The sequence below is a fragment of the Branchiostoma lanceolatum genome, chromosome 7 (assembly GCF_035083965.1).
Source record: "Branchiostoma lanceolatum isolate klBraLanc5 chromosome 7, klBraLanc5.hap2, whole genome shotgun sequence".
In the NCBI taxonomy this organism is placed as follows: Eukaryota; Metazoa; Chordata; class Leptocardii; order Amphioxiformes; family Branchiostomatidae; genus Branchiostoma; species Branchiostoma lanceolatum.
The window spans coordinates 12,953,029-12,972,800 of NC_089728.1; the positions used below are offsets into that span (position 1 = coordinate 12,953,029).

At 43.5% G+C, this 19,772-nt stretch overlaps 2 protein-coding genes across 4 annotated transcripts; one reads left to right on the top strand and one right to left on the bottom strand.

The window, feature by feature from the left end:
- The first annotated feature begins 1,130 nt into the window (after positions 1-1,130).
- On the top strand, positions 1,131-11,212 carry LOC136439409 (transcriptional repressor CTCF-like). Of its 3 annotated transcripts, none has more exons than XM_066434845.1 (11): positions 1,131-1,330; positions 3,360-3,510; positions 4,030-4,239; positions 4,588-5,315; positions 5,583-5,980; positions 6,490-6,622; positions 6,936-7,118; positions 8,058-8,216; positions 8,723-9,017; positions 9,495-9,736; positions 10,148-11,212. In XM_066434845.1, the coding sequence occupies exons 2-11, from the start codon at positions 3,378-3,380 to the stop codon at positions 10,241-10,243; spliced, it is 2,577 nt and encodes an 858-aa protein (XP_066290942.1). In that variant the 5' UTR covers positions 1,131-1,330; positions 3,360-3,377; the 3' UTR covers positions 10,244-11,212. The 3 variants fall into 3 exon arrangements, with proteins under 3 accessions (XP_066290942.1, XP_066290943.1, XP_066290944.1); XM_066434846.1 differs by having other exon boundaries at positions 4,033-4,239; XM_066434847.1 differs by having other exon boundaries at positions 1,132-1,330; positions 4,030-4,221.
- On the bottom strand, positions 11,072-17,821 carry LOC136439411 (cysteine proteinase 1-like). Its single transcript, XM_066434848.1, has 11 exons — positions 17,592-17,821; positions 17,217-17,258; positions 16,843-16,956; positions 16,209-16,313; positions 15,680-15,768; positions 15,336-15,363; positions 14,889-14,993; positions 14,480-14,546; positions 13,788-14,000; positions 12,194-12,326; positions 11,072-11,758 (listed from the first exon to the last, which is right to left on the bottom strand). Exons 1-11 carry the CDS (start codon positions 17,645-17,647, stop codon positions 11,577-11,579), a joined length of 1,134 nt encoding a protein of 377 aa, XP_066290945.1. The 5' UTR covers positions 17,648-17,821; the 3' UTR covers positions 11,072-11,576.
- Between the last annotated feature and the right edge of the window lie 1,951 nt (positions 17,822-19,772).

Consider the following 19,772-nt stretch of genomic DNA (forward strand, 5'->3'; position numbering starts at 1 on the left):
ATATGATAGGCACTATCATATTTTCCCCGAAAGTGAAATTCGCATCTGCCATTATCTAGCTTGGTAACATGAAAACGGGACAAAATAGAAAGCCCTAGAGAAACGCCTAAAATCGCGTCAGAAACCAGCCGGAGCCGAACCTCTACTTGGAGAGAAAATACTAGATCTAGCATACTTTTTCCAGTCTGCCTGTGGACTGCAAATGCGAATGTCTTCATATTTATGTCTGTGTGTGTGTGTGTGACTTCCATTGTAAAGCCAAATGTTGTCTTACTCCCTATGATTTTTTTTCCAAATAGATAGTCTAACCGAATTAATGAAAAAGGACATCGTAAAATATCATTTTCCTTGTATAGTCTAAGAAGTAACCCACGTTTCAAACACTTCAGTCAGTTTCAGTTACGTGTCGTATTTCTCTCTCACTTAGATAATCAAAATTCATTACGTCATCAAATGTTTTTAATCCAACGGCTAATCATAAGTCAACTCGTAGCAAAACATGCCGCTGTCTTAAAATCTAACTATTTCCCAACCGTTTTTTATCCGCCTCAAGTCGACACCTGAAAGCCATGCTAGTTGACTTAAATCAAGTTACCGTGACGCGAAGTTACCCCCAGCAGAGCTAGCGCGGTCCGCTTTTTACCGGAATGCCTCAGAATACACCGGAATACCCATAAGGCAGGGTGAATTCTACCGGAATAAACTATGCTTTGATGAGTAAACATCACAGGTTGCTGTATTTTCGCATGAAAATGTGTATCTATGGCCCAGGGAACAAGAAATCATTAGATATTACTGATGACCATTGGCGCCCCCTCCAGTCGCCATGTTTGTTTATGGGCATTCCGGGATATTCGGGGATATCCCGGAATGAAGGCGGACCCGAGCTAGCGCATGGCTGGAGATTTCTTCTGATGACGTCATGGCTTCTAACTCTAGAGGGAACCAACTAGTGAATAAACAAGTGCCTACTGATATGATTCCACATCCGAAATGTTATCGAAAATGTAGTTCACTTATAGCGTAATATAGCATTTGTATTCCATTTTTATATTTAGATTCATTTTTTGAATCAAAACTTTTAAAAAATCTGAGTAAAGTTGGTCCGTATAAATCAGGCACTGCCAATTACTGCATCTGACCACCCCTTCCTCATCGCGTCTCTCTCCGCATTCGTGGCAAATATCGCCGAACATTCGCCATTTTGGGTGGCAATCTTCGCCGTTTCTCTCGCCTCTGCCGCGGAACCGCTCCAAACACCACGCTTCTGGCCGGGGGATTCGTTCTCCGGAGTCTGGACGGCACTTTTGCGACTTGTTTTGGAGGAGAGGTGAGTAAATGATGCCGACTATCGGAGGCTTCTATACTGCATTGAATGAAGGCGAGCGTTTCTCAATGTCTGCGTCTTTCTGTCTTTGTCTGGCCGCGAGGGGGCACTGCGTGTTCGGGAGGTATTGCCGCGCGAGGGGGCTCTGCACAAAAACCCGCTCACATCTACAGGAGAAAGCCTCGCCAAGATTTCTACGCCACGCCACCATACGATCCGCTGGTGCAAAACTAGAGGTCTGGGGGGAAAATTCGGAGAGGAAGGCGAGAGGGTGGTGGTTGTTTGAGGCTTCTGCAGGGGAAAATGGCCTGGCAAAAATGGCGACGCCTTGACTGGGCGGGCGGTTCGCCCGACGGGCCGGGTTTATTTGTGTGCAGACCGGAGAGAGTCTGGCGAATCTTATCTGGGTCTGTCGGGCACACAGTTCCGGGATCACGGGTCTGGATTGTTTTCTACACTAGAACTTGTATGGTTCCATGCATTTTGAAAATCTTCCCGTTTTCATTTCATAGCTGGGCGACGTTCCTCTCCCTGCTGCAAAATATGCTAATGAGCGGGGGATTTATTGTTCTGCATGGACAGAAAATATGTATGCGTCCCGTAAATCTTACAACACACATGCCATGGTTCGGAGCGGGTTGCAAATTTTCTGTGTGCTTTCACGATAAACTGCTTATTTCGATGGTTTGTGTGTATTTTTCTTTACCATACGAATTTGTACCGTAGGGTGACTTGATAGCACAAGCAAAGCAAAGTCGCCCCCCCCCCCAAAAAAAAAAATTAGAAATAAATTTTTAACAAAATGCCCCTGTAGTTCCAGACAAAGCTACTAGGGAGCCCAAACCCACAGCACTTCTCCCTTACTAAGTTACTTACATAAAATGCTATCTGCCTCTTAAAGATCAATACCAAAGCACGTCCAGGACTAGAAAAGATAAAAGAAGGTCACACACCAGGGGGCCCAATATCAACAACTACCCACATACCAAATATCCTTAATAAATGTTATTCTGACAACACATCTGGAAACACAAACAGACACAATACATACCAAAAACAACACCTCTATTTTCCCTGGGTACTCATCATATCCTTTTATCATTTATGCAACTGTACGCTAGATCTTTGCCATTCAGGCATGTAATTTGTGTATGTGACGTCTGCTACATTCATAATATAATGAGACATGAAAGATACAAAAGATGAAGGAAGGAATTAGCTCGTAGACTTTTATCAGGACAGAAGTCAGAGATTATAATGTTTTTGACACCCTTGTTATTCACGCTAGCTTCTATCGTATGTAATGTATGGTAGTCATCTTGTCTTAAATATAAATTGATGAGTATGACAAAATAATGTCAATATTGAGTATTTATTTTCGTAGTAGGATGGAAATGGAGATTTAAGTTTGCGGTTGAAATAATTCTGTAGTACAGTATTACATGATGATTAGAAAAGCGAATTTGCGATGTCAGGAGATTGCAGTGGAGAGGTTACTTTGAAAACCCCAAAATAAAACTGTGGTACTACGAAAGTCTCAAGATTTACCCGGGGACATGAGGCTATAGGGAGGCCCTGCTTTACAGTACACTCCAGCACCTCCCATTCCTCTGATAGCCAAGCTGCGTATGCTTGTTAGGGAGACACTGAGTTAGGCAAAATCTCTTTATCAACATGTTAGGGAGCATTTTTATTGTCGCCCAAAAGGTTATATTTTGCTTAGGTGCCGTTTGTGTGTGTTTGTGGACAGCACAACTCGAGAAGTTGAAACATGAAACATATGTAAGGGAGGACTAATAAGAGGCATCAATTATGCAAATGAATGATATAATACAATAGCTCTAGACCATGTATGACTCTATAGTTTTAAATGAGCAAACCTGTCCAGGTCAGCAGTTACTGAGTGCCTTTCTACATAACATTTCACCATAACATATGAAGTATTCCACATACATAACACATTGCACAGTTTATATATGCTCGTACTGGCAGTAGTTTTGACCGCCATCATTCATGTCATGGACATCCTCAGGTGTGACAGTCTGTCACCATGGCAACAGTGGAGGATGGAGGCAGTGGGGACATGACAGAGGCTCCAGTTAAACCTGCAGCGGAGGCACCTGTCAAGTCACCGGCACCTCAGCCAGTGGAGTCTGGAGAGGAACCCAACACTACAACTGCAGGTAGGGAAAATCAACTTTACTTTGATGAATGTATAAAGTTTCTAACATTGGAGCATATAACAGCATGCTATATATATGTCAGGTAGAAATTGCAACCTCAAACAATCGCTAATTCTGCCGGTATAGATCGCAATCCTAGGATAAATCCTGATTTTCAGGCCAATTAATTAACTTGACTAAATTGACATAAATTGGAGTTGAAAAGATCTTACTGTCTCTTAAGTAAACATCTGCATGCACAAAATTTCCACACTCCAATCAGGATCATTATAGATTGCAACCTCTATATAGTCTCATCCCATATTACACAGTCTCCTAAGCAGTAGACAGTAAGTAGTAGAGGTTCCCAAATGGTGTATCTTAAACAAAAAGTTACATGTATTCATTTATAATATTTATTTCTGTCTTAAGTTATAGGTAAAGAGGTAGCTAATTGCTTCTCAATTTCTAATGCCTTTTTTCCAAATTCAGAGTAACCTGTGTTTGATTATGCATATTTTCTACCTTTTCTATTTCAAGCAGTTGAGGATGGTTCAGCCGAACAGGTGCAGGAGGAAGCTGAACAGGTGGAAGCACCAGGTGAACAGGTCCAGACTTCAGGTGAAAAGCAGGACGACCTGGGACAGCTGCAGTCCTACCTGGAGACATTCCACCAGGAGATCTCGGCAGACGCCAAGCCTCTGGCCGAGGGGGGCGCTGATGGACAGCAGGGTAAAGATGAGGCACCAGGTGTGTCATCAAGCGTCACACCTGTGTTTTTTGTTTGGTTTTAAACCCATATCATTCTTCACAAAGCATTAGCAGCAGTCACTGTTTCTCAGAATTGTAACAGCATCACCAGATAGTCTGCTCTACAGTTCTACTGTTGGTAGTCTGCACCACTGACTGCCAAAGTTATGTTTTCCATGCTGTGGCAAAAGTGCCACAATACAGAGAATGCTAACTTTAAGGCTTAGCCAGTTAGGAAATACAATTATTCGCTTAGTAATGATGTATGAGTGCTATTCTGCTAAGTAAGAGGCATTTTATATTTGTGTCAATGGGTAGGGTCATGTTTATATTGTTACTCTCCCACAGATGCTGCTCCTGCTGTTGAAGAAGCAGCTGCTGCTGTCGAGAGCACAGGTGAAGAAACAGCCGCACCTGAAGAAATGGAAACAACCCAAGGTGTCGAAGAGGCAGACAAGGCCCCAGCCGAAGAACCCGCAGAACATGAAGCACCTGATGCAGCTGAAACTGCAGCTGTAGAAGAAGCAGCACCTGCTGAACAGGTGTATGTATCAGCTGAGACCACAGAGCAAGCAGCTGCACAGGAGACCCAGGGGCAACAGCAACAGGTGCGCATCGTCACCACCCAGGGGGACACGGAAGTCCACGAGGTGGTCAGCGAGGAGGTCGCCGCGCAGCTTCAGCAGATGGCTGCAGAGCAGGGAGGCTCGGGATCGGTCAGCATCATCGTACAGAGCGGCTCGGACGAGGGGCAGGTCACAGCGACCCAGGCCGTGGGCTCGCTGCAGCCCGGGCAGATCACGGTCATGTACGAGCTGGTGCCCGTGGACATTGCGCAGGGGGAGGGGCAGCAGCAGGCGGCGCAGGCCGTGGAGAACGGGGAGGAGGAGGCGGCTGAGGCGGAGGACCAGGAGGGGGAGGAGCCGGATGGGAGCGCAGCGGACCCTGACTGGCAGGAGGGGGAGGAAGGAGGCGCCGAGTCCACCAAGGAAGGGGACATCTCCGTCTACGACTTTGACGAGCTAGACAAGCCGGACGGGAAACGCGCAAAGGGAGGAGACGCAATGACCCCCAAGGTTAGATTCAACAGATGCAAAAATTCATTCATATCAAAAACACAATTGTCCTTGTCTCCTTGATGTAATAATGTTCAGTATGACTCATCCTAATCTTAATGTCACCATAATTTAATCCTTTTTTTCTTGTTGTTTCTGTCTGGTATTTCTTTTATACCTATCACTGAAAGGTCATGATTGTTATGCTGTTTTAATATTTACAGTCCATTTGGGCTGCCATGTTCTTTATTCAATAAAGATTATAGAAAAAATTATTATTTATTTAAGGTGAAAGGACGGTCTCCAAAGAAGATGCGTGTGGGTGGGAAGACGTACCAGTGTTACAAGTGCGACTACACATGTCAGAGGATGGCCTTCCTAGAACGCCACATGAAGGTCCACACGGACGAGCGGCCCTTCAAGTGCGGCACGTGCGAGCGGGAGTTCCGCACCATGCAGTCCCTCCAGAATCACATCAACAGCCACAATGGCGTCAAGCCCCACAAGTGCGACCAGTGCCCCATGAGCTTCGTGACCAGCGGCGAGCTGATGCGCCATCGCCGCTACAAGCACACGCACGAGAAGCCGCACAAGTGCACCATGTGCGACTACGCCAGCGTGGAGATCAGCAAGCTCAAGCGCCACATGAGGTCTCACACTGGAGAGAGACCATTCCAGTGTGGCATGTAAGTCACTAGAAAATCCAATACACTTTTATCAAATATGTAGTCACATTTACAGTGAGGCAAAACACTAAGAGATGAAAACAGCTGGGAAGACTGCTGAAGAGTAATCTGTTTACAGGTCACATTTTCTACATTTTAAAACTACAGCTTTCCCAGGCTTCTACTTATACGCATATACTCACATTGATGGTAAGGCTAAAAGTTAGCATAGCAGTTACAGCATGTCTCAGAATTTAGGCCAGGGTTAGAAGTACATTATTTCTGTTTTCTACCATATATGTGATTCATGATACCAAGCCTGTATTGTTTTAGCTTACCAAACTGTTTATTATTTTTGTTGTACTCTCAAACCTTTTCTGCAAATTGAGGTTGCGGGTGATTATTTTGAGCCCTATTAGCTGTGCACCAGTAAACTATTGTCCTTTTTATTTTCCTATATACAGCGTTGCGCATTATAAGTACATAGAACATACTTAATGATATCCCTTCCCCTGTTTTGTCTTGTGCAGGTGTAGCTACGCAAGTCCTGACAGCTACAAGCTGAAGCGCCACATGCGCACCCATACAGGCGAGAAGCCATACGAGTGCTCCGTGTGTCTGGCCACCTTCACCCAGAGCGGCAGCCTCAAAATGCACATGCAGGTATGAATATTATGATGCAGCTTAAGTCCTAGTGTACTCAGCAATTGTGACACCCATACCCATATATCTTTATGTATATTCTGGATTTGCCAATGTTTGAGTTACCTCTCAGTAATCTTCCTTAGGGCTCGATTAACTCTCACGAAGCCCTGGGAAAAGCAGCTGTATTGATTTTTTATTGATTTACCATTACCTGATGAAACTACATGTATTTGCGGATGTATCCCTATGATATTGAATTTAATGTGAATGCAAAACCTTTAAGGTGTAGGTTCATTTAAGATGACAAGCATGAATCTTTTCCCTTTTTCAGCGTCATTTGGGAACAGCGCCCTCTTACATCTGCGACATCTGTGGTACTGCGCTGACGCGGAAGAGCGACTTGAAGTCTCATGTCCGCAAACTCCACACCGGTGACAAGATGCTCACCTGCAAGTACTGTGACTCGGCTTTCCCCGACAAGTACAACCTTACCAAACATCTCAAAACACACCAGGTCAGTACAACCTTACCAAACATCTCAAAACACACCAGGTCAGTACAACCTTACCAAACATCTCAAAACACACCAGAGCAGTACAACCGTACCAAACATCTTAGTGCAACCTTACCAAACATCTCAAAACACACCAGATCAGTACAACCTTACCAAACATTTCAAAACACACCAAGTCAGTACAACCTTACCAAACATTTCAAAACACACCAGGTCAGTACATCCTTACCAAACATCTCAAAACACACCAGGTCAGTACAACCTTACCAAACATCTCAAAACACACCAGGTCAGTACAGCCTTACCAAACATCTCAAAACACACCAGGTCAGTACAACCTTACCAAACATCTCAAAACACCCCAGGTCAGTACAACCTTACCAAACATCTTAGTGCAACCTTACCAAACATCTCAAAACACACCAGGTCAGTACAACCTTACCAAACATCTTAGTGCAACCTTACCAAACATCTCAAAAGACACCAAGTCAGTACAACCTTACCAAACATCTCAAAACACACCAGGTCAGTACAATCTTACCAACAAACATCTTAGTGTAACCTTACCAGACATCTCAAAACACACCAGTTCAATGAAAACACAGTGGAATTATGTCATCCAGAAGTTTGAAGGCCAATCTTGCATGTTCAGGGCTCTCCTCAGAACTTTAGAGCAAGGTAGTTTTATAGTTCTAGGGAAGACAAAACTCTGCCCCAAACAAGCAAATTCTGATCAACTTCATTTTAAAATCCGTATGATGGTGCTGAGCATGAGATGATGACAAGGTAGAGTAGTGTCATTGTTTAGGAAGATCCCTGTATGCTCAATGTCATTTTTAACAAACTCATTTCTCATTCTTTGCTGTAACTAGACATTCTTTGTATTGTTATTTTGACAAAGGTTGATTAATCGATTGACTGATTGATTGATGTTTCCAGGGAGAGAAGCGCTTCAGGTGTGAGGACTGCAACTACTGCTGTACACAGGAGAGGCACCTGATCAACCACCAGCGCTGCCACACTGGGGAGAAGCCCTTCGTGTGTGTGCAGTGTGACCACACCTTCCGCCAGGAGCAGCTTCTCAAGCAGCACATTAAGGTAGGCAGAAGACTGGGTGATGTTTAAAACCAGGAGATTTCATTCTTGGACTTGTCTCTTGTCATAAGTTTTCAGTGTGTGCTTATGTCCAGCCACCTAGTTGAATTGTTCCTGTATTTGTTTCAAGTGCTTTTGGCAGTTGTCTCTTGGTAAAATGCATTTGCCTCCTAGTGAAAGGTTTTATGCTTTAAAACCTGTGCTCTCTACCTGAACAAGCTGCACCACACATCCACAACTAGTCTTTCGCTGTTTTTGCTCCTTTGTACAATCACTTGTGATAGAAGTTGTATCATGACTGATGCACATAGCAGTAAGCATGTGTATCATTTTTGGTTGGACATTGTATAACTGTTGTAGTTTTAATGCACACTTCAGCTTGTATCAACTGTATTTCAACCTTCTCCCTGCTGCCTTACTCTGTAACCAATAGGAAACTGGGTGCCAAATGGTTACTCTAGTGCGCTAAAGGTTAACAGTACATGTATGTTTGCCCCTTCCCTGACTAGGTGCACCACACGCCTGGCTACACCCCTCCCCGCTACGCCTGCACCAACTGCGACAAGTCCTTCACCCGCAAGGGGAACCTGCGCAAGCACGTGGAGCAGGCGCACGACCCCAGCGCCGTCCTGCCAGCCATGATGGGCCGTGGCAGCAGGGGCTCGCGGCTGCAGGACCGCCTTGATGACGATGACGACTCCATGTCGGAGGGGGAGCACGAGTTCGAGCAGGCCATGGACGAGATCGAGGCCCAGCAGATGGACGGACAGGGCGGGGAGGCGCCGGAAATGGGGCCACAGGATGGTAGGATGGGAACAGCTTGAATAGTCATAGCTTGGAAGTTCATCTGTGTTGATAGAACTCCTTTTAAAGCAGACTAGATTCCAATGCAAAAAAAGAAATTTTGGGACTTAAACAAATTTTTTACAGCATCCACTCTTCTATGATGCCACTTTATGCAGATTGAACACATGACTTTGTGAGCAGTAGCAGGTCAAAATTTACAGAAATTTGACTTAATGTTGGTCTCAACCTCTCACCAATATGTTGTGCCTTGATTGGGAATCTTTGTTGCTGTTGTACGAATACTTTGAAAGAAGAATTACCTTCAGAACAAACTTGTCATGAAAAATCTCATAGATATACATGGCTAAAATGTACATAGATAATGAGATAAATGTTGGTATGAGCCACTTGTCACTCTATTCTTGTTCTTGCAAAGAAGTTATCAATATTTCTAAAAATCCATCTGATGACGTTTCTCCTTTCATACCAATACAGAAGACTCAGATGCTGACTACAGGCCAGGAGATGACATCGATGAAACGCCCAAGCGCAAGCCCAAGACCCCTCGCAAGAGGAAAGGCAACACGCCCAAGTCCACGCCCCAAAAAAGGAAACGGCAGAAGAAGAAGGTTAAGACCGAGGATGAGGAAGCTGAGGAAGAGCAGGAGGAGCAGGAGGGGGAGAAGTCGGGAGAGGTTCCTCCTGTCACTGACGAAGGAGAACAACAGCCAGCACAGGTACTGTCAACTTTTCTGTGTTTTTTTTAAGTTTTAGGTTTTCTTTATTTGACTATTCACAGTCAGTGACATAACACTTAACAGCCAACAATAATGATTCACATACTGTAAATCTATTTGATATTGTGGTTGGTAATTCTAGCGGTTGGGGGGAAGGGAGTAGTTCACGGCATTTCAATTTAAACGGTGGGAACATACATCACTGTGTCAAGTGTTAGTAATCAAATATTTGCGATGTTGAAATTTTAGCATCTGACTAGTGACCGTTAAAGTAGCTAAAATTTAAGTTACCGTAAACAAATCAAGAGTTACAGTCCTCGCTGTGCCACTCCATGCACAGTTCCAATTCTAGCTGCACTAATCTGATGGCATTTCGAACCCTGGTATTGAACATCAATTTCTCCACTGCAGGAAGCTGAAACTGAAGCAGTTGTGGAGGATCAGCCTGCACCGGCTGAACCGGAGGCTGCAACTGAAGCTGCAACTGAAACTACAGAGCAGGCTTAGGCCTTCGTGGAAGAAACAAAGGATGTCAATATAGCAGCAAATGTCTAGCCATGAAAGACACACCCTTTGGTACAAGAATATGGACAACTTCTCTTGAGGAAAATGATAAAATCAGGTGGATAATGTTCAGTTTCATGGCAAGTAGAGAGCAGTAGTAGCAACATACATGAATATTCAACTAATTGGTGCATAACATTGTTTTTCTTAGGAACTACATGACTTGTTAGGCAAACATTATGTCACTTAAGAAATTTGGGTTTTCATAGCTGCATTAGTTTGTTTCTCTTGCCATCCATCCACTAATGTGCATAGTTGTATGTCTAACAATGACTTGTGTATCAAATCACTAAGTCCTAAACATTCCCTGTTCTTCCCATGTAATACTGCTTACTTAGTAAAATGATCAGCGCTTGTCATTGGTAGTGGTAGCTTCATTCATGTGAACAAATTATTAATGGTCGCAACCACGGATATTAGCAAATAATTGTCAATTTCAATTGCTGAGACTAGTGTTAACAAAATTTTTGTTTTTAAACAACATGTACTAGTATTTTTTGCTTTTAAATGATTTGATGGTGTAAGATTTTTCCATGAAAGGGAAGAAGTGACAGTATTGTACATTGTATCAAGCCAGGGTAGTGCTGCACTTTCGGTCTTCTGCATGATGTATTGTTTGAAATTGGGGGTTGACAAAGTTCGTTCTTTGGCTTAGAGGGATGCAGTGTAGAAAATGTAGGACAAATATTTACTAAACGATCGTTCCATACAGTTTTTGCTCTCACTTGTATCATAACTACCTAAAGCACATAGCAGTGAACAGGTGTAACATTTAGTTGGACTGGTGTAATTTTAATGCACACTTCAGCTTTTGTCAAATGAATTTCTGTAGGATACCTCTAAATTGCACAACATTCAATACACATGCTTTGCAGCACGGGGTACCAATAAATTTTGTACCTGGCATAAAAATGGTTTGTTGTTCATGTCTCTTTGATGTGATATAGGATATGATACGAACTAATATGATATGATATGCAGTTCAAGGAGTAAATGCAGGATACTGAGAGAAAAGTGATTAACTGTGACTCGTTTCACTTGAAGAAAAAGAAATTAACTGTGAATTGAAGAAATAAGATTTGAAGCAACACTGGTAAATGGATATCAGTCTTTCATTCTCCAGTTCCATAGCAATTGTAATATGGTAATTTCACAGGGCCATGCCCATTTCTACTCATGTTAGTCCCCCTGCCTAATGATAGAATGTCCACCGCTAATATTTTGATGATAAATGCATAATGGTGATCTTGTACTTTAAGGTTTAAAATTACAAGTCTTAAGTTTTCTGAAGAATGGCTGTGGCCACTTGTGTGTTGATGCCACACATTCCAACACCGCGCTTGATGAAGAAGTACCCGTCCATGCCCCACTTCTTCCCCCAGGAGTTCTTGATGATCCAGTAGGGCTTCTTCTCTCCAAATATGGTCTTCTCCATTCCCCAACCAGTCAACAGAACAGCTGCACAGAACAGAGTAAGATCAATCCTGAATGTGAAATCACATTTTGCAGTTCAACCAATGATAGCATGGCAATTAGCGGTTCGACCAATGAGAGAGTACCTGCATGTCCTTCAAATATTTGCATTTTCCTGTTGTACTTTGCTTTTCTACGTTTTGACTCAGGTGTGCGGGGTTATAGGATCGCTCTATTGAGAAACGACCTAACGTTACATGTATTTGTTGGTCTTCGCAAGCCAGAACAAAGGAATGTTACAGAAGGCTTCGAGAAAAGAATCATATAATATTCTTCCTTGTCACAAAATCTTGGATGAATGTGGACAAGAAGGGCGTGTTGCAGTCTCTTGTATTTTACTAAGAGTCAAGTGTGTGTGTTTTTTTGCCTTTGAAATTCCCAAAATAAAAATGGATCGCTAGTTCATCACTTAGTCATTACCGTGGTCCAAGCTTTTCGGATCGCAGTGGTGCGGCTCGAACACGCCCCTGTGGTAGAACTGCAGCAGGACGGCGTTCAGCGCCACGGACAGCGGGCCGATCTTCATCAACTGGACCGCTACCGTCGTCTCATTCTATCGGCAAAAAATTATGATAATCAGAGATAGAAAGATTGCTGTTCAGGTGTAACGTTGGGTAACATAAATTCGCGGGGTACTTAAATTCGGGATTTTTCGAAAACGGGGTATTTAGGGATATGTGCTAGATGCAACATCAGTAATACCGCTAGAAATGCAAACTTGACAGACTAACGTATTCAGAACACTGGCTGAAAAGCTTCGATAACCATGCATTAGAAGTTGGCTACGTCAAAAACTCTCCGTCCCTTATTGTCACAGTCTGAGGGCTTCGTGGGAGAATCATTCTACATAGTTGTTCACTGGTTTATAAGACAAATGTCACATCCGCTTCCTGCTCAACACAATTATTTACAAGACAACTTATTAGAATCTCTTTTGCTAACCTACAACTGGACTCTAAGTGTGATTAATCATCAAAACGCCTCTTTGTTGCTACAACCAATGGCTACGGCATTACGGTGAATTTTCCCGCCGCCATATTCGTTACCCTGAGAATCCTGCCATTCGGCAGACGACAAACGTTTGCGAGGAACACTTTTTGTCTAAATGTTGTGTGTGATATTGGACTGATGGCAATATTTTCCTCAAAGTTTGCTCTTAGCACAAGCAGAAACACATGGACATAGTAGTATTACCATTTCTACGGCATCCAGCTAACGCCCCGATGAATAATGTACAAATTTCCATGACGGTGGGGGTGAACTTTGAGTGACGTTCTACCGACTGAACACACGGGTTGTTCCCGGAGGCCTGATGCGTGCGGTACGGCCGTTTTTTCGTGTGTTTTTTTTACTTGGACACGTCTATATCCATAGCACTCTCCTCAAGCCAAGGATGGAACGAATAGCTGCTGTATAAAATGTAATTAGCGGTAAGATATTCAAGACGAATCTTCTCTCCCGAATTAATGTTCACCCCTGTCCGACAACACCGCCATTGTGCGTGCGGCGGACGGTAGTTTCAAGTTGAAATATTATGGTATCAGCACGACTAGAGACAAAATCTACCATATATATGATTAGTGCAAAGATAGTACATGATACTGACAAAAAAATAGAAAAAAAGGATGGTTCATTGTTCTGCTAGATTGATTTCAGTCAACCATTATCGGAAAAATCCCGAATTTATGTTACCCAACGTTAGAATCAACGCCCAAATCTACAAAAACAAGTAAAACCGACAGCCCAACTTTTAAGCTAAGGACCGATGTCTAAGCCAGAAAATACAAAAAAAACATATTTCGATTTAGGTGAAGTAAGCTAAGTGAATGTAACTAACATGACCTCCGGGGCATGATTTACCGAGGACAGGAAAGATCAAGGAGGTTGAATATCAAGCTGCAGTACTAAAATTTGATATAGTTCTTCATAGAGTACTGTATTGTGTTAGGAAAGAAAACCAAGGAGCTTAATTTTAACCGCTTTGGTAAAAGCTAACATTTTTCCTGCATCGTACCGTATCAATAGCTGCCCAGTCAGTGACCTGCAGTCCCGGAACGAACTTGGACTTGTTGAGTCTGAATCCGCAGCTCTCCGTCTCGTTACAGTAGCTGACGGCGGGACCGCACATGCTGGCGTTGTAGGCCGGGGCGGGGCAGGGGAAGCACGTTCCCTTCTCCCCTCCCAACCCGCTGCAGTACGGGTAGTCCTCTTCCTTCTCTATACCTCCCTGTTAAGAAACGTGCAAGAAGTCAAACCCCCAGCCACACATCCAGGACCTTCCCACGACTTTGTTATCGACCACTCCCCAACCAAGGTCGGCGCAAGGTTGGGAGTAGCCTGGAATCCATCCTATTCTAGCTCCAGTACGCTACTTTGATCGCACGTAAGAAGAATGTGGCTTTCCTGAGTTTTATTTTTCAAAATGCACAGTAGGCGGTCGCAGAAGACTACATGTAGTTGGCAACTTCGCCTCCGGCCAACTACCAACCAGGAATGACCTTGCTAACGACTAACTCCCAACCACGATATGGAGGAGGCCTGAAGGCCATTGTCGGCTATGCGTGACAGGGGCTTAGGGTAAAGCAACCATTCTCAGATTGAGGTGAAGCACGATTCGTTTTCAAGTAGCTAGTGGTAGTGCACCGCAGCTGCACGTATAGAATGAAATGGACGAAGTCTCACCACAAAAGATAATGATAAACTTACCGCACGTTTGATGTATTGAAATGCAAGATAGGGCCAGCCCCCGAAAACCCCACAGTCAGCATTGCCGCTAGGAAATACCAAGAAATAGGCATCAACCCTAAGAACGAACTTGGCTGATTCTCATTAGCCCATATGGCCCGTAAATAACAAGTTGTTGGATGTTGTACAACTACGCATGTGTTAGTTTTGTTGACGTGAGCTCTGTTCAGCACCAAGGACAGGCATATGCTTTGGTTAGCATTTGGTCCGATTCAAGCCACGTATCTTACATCTTCTAAAGAATCCCCTATATGTACACTCAAAGTTCAGGGCAAAGAGTTATGATATGTAGTTCATATTGTAAGTGCTGTTATTAAGCCATTTAGCTCTTTCACTAATTAAGTGTAGTGGTCTTTAAATTTGTACTCACGTTTTTGGGTCGGTGTTGTCGTCACAGTCAACCACTTGTTCCACGGACAGGTTTGTGAGAGGATGTTTCGTCAGAAACCACTGTCCTTCCAGGTTCTCTATGGTACTGGTGGTATGAGGTGAGGGTAAAGCAGTCATCATCAACTGAGGTGAAGCGTAAGGCTTTTCAATCAGCTAGTAGTAGAACCCGCGACTTCGCTACGGCTCACGTTTTCAGATAAGCACATGGGATTGCCCAGACCTACTCTTCTGTGTTGGATTTTCCAAATTTACATGGCATTTCGCGAGGTAACAAGGTAAAAAAAGATAGATTACCATGCCTATCAATGGTACATATCACATTGCGCATTGATACCTAAGTTACAGTATTGTGAAAAATAGTTAAGCGCCGATGGTGAATACAGAGGATTACGAAGTATGCTGTCGTTAATACCGGCTACATGCTTACCTAAAAGCCCAGCACGATCCAGCCGAGCCTTTGGAGTAAAAGAAGCAGAAGACATGCATGAATAAATCGACTAAGAAAACTCGAGGCTAAGCGCTTGGTTGCATGCTCTTTTGCGTACATGGCACTGTTCTTTTTTTTTTTCACTGATGCTTAACTCTGACGTACCACCAGAGAGGTGTATTAACATACAGTGTATCAACATACAGTATTAACTTAGTATACGTATGGAAATTTCTACACTTAACAATTATCTATACTATTCTATAGCAGGCTATTCCTAACATGTATCATACATGCCATAGGAATGGAAAATTGATATGATTTCTGAAATTCTGTTATCTTACCTTGATCCTTGATGGGAGTGACGGCTCCATGGTCCACCCAGTTGTAGGCCTCCGGGAGGTCTTTTACTTCACCGTCATCCCGCAAATATCTATTGTTGACGGAATGCGGGAAAGGCCAAGTGAGAGAGAAACAAGAACTTTGAAAAAAGATGGCCTTGGGGGCTTGGTTGTGCAATAATCTATTGTGATATCAGTGGTTGTACGAATCTCGGTACTGAAAAGGCGGCTGCTGAAATCGGCCACAGAAATGGTTACTGAATGAAAGGGCTGCAGGCCTCAGATTGGACGAACTAACTATTTTCGGTCAGAAACAATAGGGTTATTATCCGCCAAGGGTCCGGTAGCGTTTTCCTCACGCTATCATTATTCAAATGTCACGACAGCACCACGACAGGATGCACACGCATACTGTAGACCAAATTTTCAGTTGGCGTGTGCAAACTGAAACTGTCGCATGATTGCAGTCCGCACAGGTATCGTACGACGCCATCGGGTCTAGATATCAGGCTGAGGGTAACCCAGGACGTACCTTTCCTTCGGGTGTTGTGGAGGAGGGCGTGGTCGCATGAGAATCTTCGATCTGAACTCCTCCTCTGACAGGTCTGCGAATTGGTTGATCGCAAACTCTGTCCCACTGAGCCATTGAAACAATGGAGTAGCATAAGTGGTGGTAAATAGATAAATGTTAATCAAGATTAGTCCAAATCCTTCCCACATTTTCTGGGCATGGTGCCCATCAATATGTCCGTTATTTTAGCTCTAGGGCCACATAGCTATCAATACAACAGGAAGCCAGTCCATTGGCAGTGCTAGTGGTGTGCGTGTGTTCAACTTTTTATAAGTATTAAGCGCTCAGTAGTCAATGCACTATGTACCATTTAGTGTTTGGAATCACCATACCGGGATTTGAATCTCGACCTTCCAACTACAAAGCGTAGATCAAAGAAAACGTGGACCAAGATAACGTAAAGAAATAAACAAGCCTTGCTTATAACCAAATACGTGTCATCATTTGATCAAAAATAATAAAGCTATGCCCGTGCTACGGCTGGAAAATGCTAACCTTGTATCCATCGTTTTAGACTATAATCTACGCGTATACGTAATGAAAGTAAAAAAAGATTTTGAATTCTATGTTATGATAGATCAACTTTCAAATTCACCTGTATTCTGCGTTCAACTTGTCGATCTTGAGGAGGTTGTCTTGGAATGTAGCAAACCTCGCCGTCTCTTCATCAGCCGTTCTGTACCGTCGGTTGTGTTCATGTTTCCATTGACTTGTAAAATGGTAGGGTAAAGCAGCCATCATAATCTCTCACAGTCTTAAGCTTTCTGCTAAAATCGTCGAATAAGTTTATCTCTCAGACGGAGTGAAAACCACACCCAACACTAGCTGAATTAAACATGATGCTAATTGATAGCCTTACTTATACTCATTTATTTGCTGTCTGATTACGTGTTTGTTCACTTTAGTTGTTTTAAGTACGTTTGTACGATTAGTTATCGGGCATGAACTGCAACAAAGTTATTGTGTTACCTGAACAGAGTCATAGCTTCTAGCTGGCCATGTACACACCAGCTGAAACAAAGGTCAAAGGTTACCGTCACTGGTTGCAGAAAAACCTTTGTACCGTGCACCCTGACGCAGAGCGTTCAACATTTATTTTAGAATAATCAATAACGGGTCTGTTAAAATATCTTACCTAAAAGGTGTACTTTTAACAAACGCTCTATATGCTGTGGTTCGTTCATCTTAAAGCTAGTGTTCTCGTCGAAAAAAGACCACAAAAGACTTAATAAAAAACAAGGCAACAAGTAATGGAAATTTCATCCCTTGCGAATAGTGAAAAAGGGAAAGATACTACAGGATGTGATAGCAGGCTAGTGGAAAAACCAAGACGTGAAAACTTACAGCACACCGGCGAGTGCCGCGACGAAGACAAGACCGGTCGTTCCTAGCTTCGCCATTGTTCCTGACCTCAGCAGGGGAGAGAAAGTTGAACTTTGTCCTCGCGGGAAACGTACAGAGGAGTCAACCTTTGCTCAGTAAACGATTCATTTATTAACAATCTCCATCAGTGAAATCACCTACCGAGTCCTTTCCTGATAAGTACGAAACACAATGAATATTGATTTTTCTTCCATTCGTATCTCAGTTGTAATTTCGTATCAACTGAATTTCCTACCCGAAAAATACAACTTATATTCACGCAAAATCATAAAGTCAACGACAAAACCGACTACTAATCAGTTTCGGGAAAATGGTAACGTTACCACAACCGCCAAAATATCGGTTAGTTTCAGCAGTACTTGTTAAGATGTTTCCTCTTTTCCTAAGTTGCCTCTCATATATATAGATGGACCCCAAAAAGGTTAAACTTTTACAACATTTACACGGCCCATTTGAGGAACTCGTCTTCGGTGTGCCACACGTTTTACAAAATCCTTGATAAAACTGATGTTCGTGTTGCTAGTCCTGCGCTGCGGTACTTTCCCCTGCCTTTTGAAGAAGCGCTTGTCCCAGTCAATCCTGGTCATTTTTAGCTCAGAACACAACGTCTGATCAACCGTAAACTCTTCGTTCCATGTCGTCTCTTCAACAACGTAGCTACTCTCATTTGTAGAGCGATTGCAGTAAAGGTTTACCTCATAGTTTACCCGTCTAAATAATTCTAATTCGTTCTGGAAATCGTCTGCACCTTCCACAATTTCCCTCCATACCGTCCTGTTGAAATAGTCGTACAACATGTAGTCCAGGTCGCTTGAACGGTGATGATTCTCTCGAAGCTTCTTCGGTATTTCTGCGTTTTTATAGGAATACGAACGATAGTTCCGGACTTGTCTGTCGTATAGGATGTCTTTAAGTTTCCAGCATAGTTTTCTTTTAAGCAGGAGCAACGATTCGTCATAATACTCCAAAATCATCACGTGATCAAACTCTTTACCAAGCTCTTGGATACGAGCTCTCGGCATCTTCTCGTTCCCAGAGTACCACGGAGGTATCCCCATCATGTAAGCCTGCCAGTTCCTTGTTTTGTGCGCCATGGTACCGAGAAAATACTTTGGGTCGGTCAGAAAATCTTCCAGTGGGTTTTCTTTTCGTAATCCAAGACGCTTGTCCACGTGAAAATAGTTGATGGCCGATTTTAAGTGACTGAGGGGGTAACGTAAGATCGCAATAAAAACCGCGTTTTTCTGCATGAGGTTGGACATCTGAGGCCTGTTGTAGCGTAAGTGGTGCAGCATGACGTCATACGGAGGGTAGAGGGGCGGTTTTACATACGTCAGATCCGGACTTCTCAGCACTGACGTGTCGGGGTTCTGCGGTAGGACGATAGTCAGGTTGTTGGTCCATACAAATCTCTGGGGGAGAAACAGAAGGGAATAATATTGTTAACACAATATCTCTCGCTCTGTATCTCTCTCTCTCTCACTCTCTCTCTCTCTCTCCCCCCCCTCTCTCTCTCTCTCTCTCTCTCCTTCTCATGGGTGCACCATTGCTAATTGATTGGATTTCGACATTTGCTACTAGTACTACACATACCTGAAGGATACAGGCGGTGTTGTGTGACCCAGCCTTGTGCACTTTTATGAAGACAAAACTTTTCTGAGCCGGACAGCGAGGAGTGGATGAGAGATGAGTCCTGGAGACGTCAGTGATGTCTTTCACGCCCCCAACGTTAACGTGTTGGTCCTCTGCGTGCCTTGTACCAGTGGTGTTCACGCCTAATTTGACGTGACCACGAGGCGTTTCCCCTGCCCTAGAGGAAATGTAAACCTTGACGTGAATATCGTATGACACCCGTATTGTGTGTGACCATAATATCGACACTCGGATGATTGTCGTGTTGCATGACTGCGCATCATCTCTCAGCAAGGAGGTTAAAATCTACCTCCTTGCTCACAGCAACCCTTCTATTGAGATTAATGATCCCCAAGCCTTACGACATGTACGAATTACACACAGTGACAACTCCTTTGTTCAAAGAACAAAGGGGGCAAGAAGGCTTCTTGAGCGCTCTCTAACCTTTTGACTAGCTGATTTTTATTCTTTTTCGGTGTTTGTTTTACTCATCCTGGCACATGACATGAC

What these genes read in the sequence shown, in the direction of transcription:
- LOC136439409 (XM_066434845.1), top strand. Translation starts at nt 3,378, where the DNA reads ATGGCAACAGTGGAGGATGGAGGCAGTGGGGACATGACAGAGGCTCCA. An exon ending in GGGTAAAGATGAGGCACCAG is followed by an intron (nt 4,240 to 4,587) that starts GTGTGTCATCAA and finishes ACTCTCCCACAG; the next exon opens with ATGCTGCTCCTGCTGTTGAA. An exon ending in AGACCATTCCAGTGTGGCAT is followed by an intron (nt 5,981 to 6,489) that starts GTAAGTCACTAG and finishes TGTCTTGTGCAG; the next exon opens with GTGTAGCTACGCAAGTCCTG.
- LOC136439411 (XM_066434848.1), bottom strand. Translation starts at nt 17,647, where the DNA reads ATGGCGAAGCTAGGAACGACCGGTCTTGTCTTCGTCGCGGCACTCGCC. An exon ending in GGATCGTGCTGGGCTTTTAG is followed by an intron (nt 14,994 to 15,335) that starts GTAAGCATGTAG and finishes TCATACCACCAG; the next exon opens with TACCATAGAGAACCTGGAAG. An exon ending in ACTGGGCAGCTATTGATACG is followed by an intron (nt 12,327 to 13,787) that starts GTACGATGCAGG and finishes TTTTGCCGATAG; the next exon opens with AATGAGACGACGGTAGCGGT.